We start from the raw sequence: 3949 nt of genomic DNA on the forward strand, positions 1-3949 counted from the left end.
GCTGTGTCTTTGTAGCATATAGTGGAGTAGGGAGGGGGAGCATGGTAGGAATAGACTAACTCTAGATAGGGCAGAGGGGTGGGAGGGGAAGGGAGGGGGCATGGGGTTAGCAAGGATGGTGGAATGTGATGGTCATCATTATCCAAAGTACATGTATGAAGACATGAATTGGTGTGAACATACTTTGTATACAGCCAGAGATATGAAAAATTGTGCTCTATATGTGTAATAAGGATTGTAATGCATTCTGATATCATACATAAATTTTTTAAAATTAATAAAAAATCTATGAAATAAACAATAGTAATTCATGAAAAAAATCCTATATACAAAAGAAAATTAAGCTGTGTTTTGATAAAGTATAAAATAGCATAAAGTATTTTATCTTATTGAATAAAAGCATAGTTTGTCTGAAAAAAAGAAAATAGAGGGGAAATAGAGGGATACGTTTTATAGTAGGGAATCAAATTTTTCATGTTTTTCCTATTAATATAGATCAGATATGATTAAAACTTCAACTGGGGCACCTTCATGTGGAGTATATTGTTTTGGGTTACATGATATTTTTATCCTGAGGTATGTATTGTGGTATACATTTCTTCTGTGTAATCTGGTAGGTGTTTAGTTTTGTAAGAACTTCACAGTATTTGCACCAGAGAAGAAACTTAGAGAGACATCCTCACTCCTGTTATTGTATTCCTTTCTAGTGACTAACCAACCTAGAACCACACCTGCAACTGCTAGCCACAGCAAGTTCTCAGAGGACATGCTATTAGAGTGTAGGATCTTTCAGTAGTTTGTGTGGTGGAAGGTGTGAAATGGTGGAATGATGGAGGAAGACTAGTGAATTCAACTCTCCCCAGAGTGTGTGAGCATTTGTCATAGAGACATGCTCTCTGAAGCTGTGAGATTGGTGAAGAACATCAATCTGCATGAATTGAAGACTGGTATGATGGAGGAAAGGAGACTGCAGAGAGGATTTTGGGAAAGCGAGGGCTGTCAGTGAGAAGTAAGTTCCTGAGGCACAGATAAAATAAATAAGGAACACAGGAGTAATGGTATGTGCAAAGGGGATTTCCCATTAGGAGAGAGCTATAAAAATGCAATGCAGGTAGTAAAAATACAGGCTATTCACCTGAGTGGCTCATAAAATTCTGAATTATCTTGTGGTGAATTAGAAAATTCAAATAAAAGAAAGAGTGGTTCTAAGTCCCAGAATTCACCATTTTCTATGTGGTCATGGCTAAATAATGATTTTCTGAGCCTTCATTTTCTAATAATAAAAGTAAAATAATTAAAATGAGTTAGTGTTAGATTGCTAAAATTTAATGTTAAATGATTACACGTTGGCTAAATGAATGATTGAGTAATAAGCATACTGTAAACTGGTTTTCACCCTCTAAAGTGATACAACCACTGTATGCTTTATTGCAGGTCCCTCAGTATCTGGTATCCAGCACACCTGAACTGAACCCATGGCCGGTTCAAACAATGTGACTGAGTTAATCATCACTGGCCTTTTCCAGGACCCAGAGGTGCAGAGAGTGTGCTTTGTGTTGTTTCTCCCCGTGTACCTGGCCACTGTGGTGGGCAATGGCCTCATTGTTGTGACAGTCAATATCAGTAAGAGTCTACACTCCCCCATGTACTTCTTCCTTAGCTACCTGTCCCTGGTGGAGATCTGTTACTCCTCTACTGTGGTCCCTAAATTCATCACTGACTTACTTGCCAAGATCAAAACCATCTCTCTGAAGGGCTGTCTGGCCCAGATCTTCTTCTTCCACTTCTTTGGGGTCACTGAGATCCTCCTGCTTGCGGTGATGGCCTATGACCGCTACGTGGCCATCTGCAAACCCCTTTACTACACAGCAATCATGAGCCGTCCTGTGTGCCACCGTCTGGTGGTTGGTTCCTGGCTAGGTGGCTTTTTTCACTCCATTATTCAGATTTTTATCACCATCCCATTGCCCTTCTGTGGTCCCAATGTGATTGACCATTATTTCTGTGACCTTCATCCTTTATTTAAGATCTCCTGTACGGACACATTTGTGGTTGGCATTATTATGTTCGTCAACAGTGGATTGTTCTCTGTATTCTCCTTCCTCTTCTTGGTATCCTCCTACATCGTCATCCTATTCAACCTGAGGAACCACTCTGCAGAGGGGAGGCGCAAAGCCCTGTCCACCTGCGCCTCTCACATCACGGTGGTCATCTTGTTTTTTGGACCTGCCATCTTCCTCTACTTGAGGCCTGCCTCCACCTACACTGAGGACAAACTGGTGGCCGTGTTCTACACGGTCATCACCCCCATGCTGAACCCCATCATCTATACACTCAGAAATGCAGAGGTGAAAAATGCCATTAGGAAGTTGTGGGGCAAAAAAGTGAACTCGAGGATAGGATAAAAATGAAAACATGAAACAGGGTGACTAAAAGTGCAATCTGATTTCAGTTAACCATGAAGGAGTAGAGCAAAAGTTCACCTGTTCTTCATTTTGTTGTATTTCTAATGACTTAATTTAACTCCATGGTACCATTTCAAACCCTGTCATAGCTATCAGTATATGGTACTATGTTCACATTGGGATGCTTTCCGTGTTTTCTCCAATAGTCAGCGGTGCAAAGCCTTTAAAATTGACAGATGGATCACGTGAAATGGAATTTCACCAAGTCACCTCTCAGCAGTGTGACCTTGGCTGTATTCATTTCACCTCTGAGGTTAACATGTAGTGGTAGGGTGAAGGTTTATGGCACTTGGAGACCAAAGACCACGTTTCAGCTGGTTTTTCTTACCAGTGTCATCTTGGGGTGGTTCCAGGAAGCCTTCTGTACCATATTTGGTGACTTCCTCCTATTAGCCCGGTTCTCATGCCTGAAATTCTATGGTAGGAAATTTATTTCATGAGTAAGAGTAGTATTGTTATAATGAAAATGTCTCTGAGTGAGTGAAAGTCAAGAAAAGTGCTACTAACCATTATTATCCAAATCTAGACAATTTTAAAAGACTCTTCTTTTCTAGACAGTGGTTATCTGGGCTCTGAGGGAAGGCCAGTGTTGTAGCTAGGACTGCATTTGGTTCAATCTGGTGAAGAGCGTCTCCAATCAAACCAATCTCACTGCCTGTTCTTGTGTGGACTGTGACCTAAGAAGTGCTTCTATATTTTTAATGATGGATAAAAATAATCAGAAGAATAAGAAGATTTTTTGACTCATAAAAGTTATGTGAAATTCACATTTTAATGTCCATAGTACAGATACTGGATGAGAGCCATGCCCATATTTTATAGGTAAGCTGTACCTTTTTCTATGCTTCATATGAAAAATTGAGCAGAAACTGTGACAGAGATTGCAGAGTCTGCAAAGCCCTAAATATTTATTTTCTAACGTTATATAAAAAGTTTACCCAGTCTTGGTTTAAGCCACAGAATCATGTCTTGCTTTCTAAAGGAAAACTTTGCAGATCAATGGTTTGATGGTGTTTTCCTAATTCTATAACTGCAGCACATGGATTGGTGCCTCCTCAGCTCTCTATATTGTCATCCTAGGATGCAAGATGCAGAATGGCAGCTGCTTCAAGCTTCATATCTTCTTCATATGAAGAGTGGGAAAGGCCCATTCCTTATTTTGAGAAATAATTCTGAGAAATGTTTCAGCAAAATTTGAGGGTTTTTTTTTTTTTTTAGCAGAAAGAGGTCATGAGGTTACCCCTACATGCAAAAGAGGCTGGGAAAGAGAGCATTGGGAAATGATGTTGGGATTACGTGATGGGCTTAGATGAGGCAGGGTTTCTGCCCTGACTGGGCACATTGCTATTAGAACAACCTCAGGGTCTGCCTTTAAGGAGGGAGTGCTGTCCATAGGAGGTTTGGTAAGATGGTTTCTTGGAGATTGGTGCACCTGGGCATAGCAAGGTAGTTAAAGATTTGATTGTGTCACCAGATTGACTGAA

General features: G+C 40.4%; 1 protein-coding gene across 1 annotated transcript; it reads left to right on the top strand.

Annotated features, from left to right (window-relative positions):
• The first annotated feature begins 1427 nt into the window (after positions 1-1427).
• LOC107134669 (olfactory receptor 4B1-like) lies at positions 1428-2417 on the top strand. The gene has a single exon (XM_015476741.1). The coding sequence runs from the start codon at positions 1476-1478 to the stop codon at positions 2403-2405; it is 930 nt and encodes a 309-aa protein (XP_015332227.1). The 5' UTR covers positions 1428-1475; the 3' UTR covers positions 2406-2417.
• The last annotated feature ends 1532 nt before the right edge of the window (positions 2418-3949 follow it).

This window comes from Marmota marmota, unplaced genomic scaffold (genome assembly GCF_001458135.2).
Source record: "Marmota marmota marmota unplaced genomic scaffold, marMar, whole genome shotgun sequence".
In the NCBI taxonomy this organism is placed as follows: domain Eukaryota; kingdom Metazoa; phylum Chordata; class Mammalia; order Rodentia; family Sciuridae; genus Marmota; species Marmota marmota.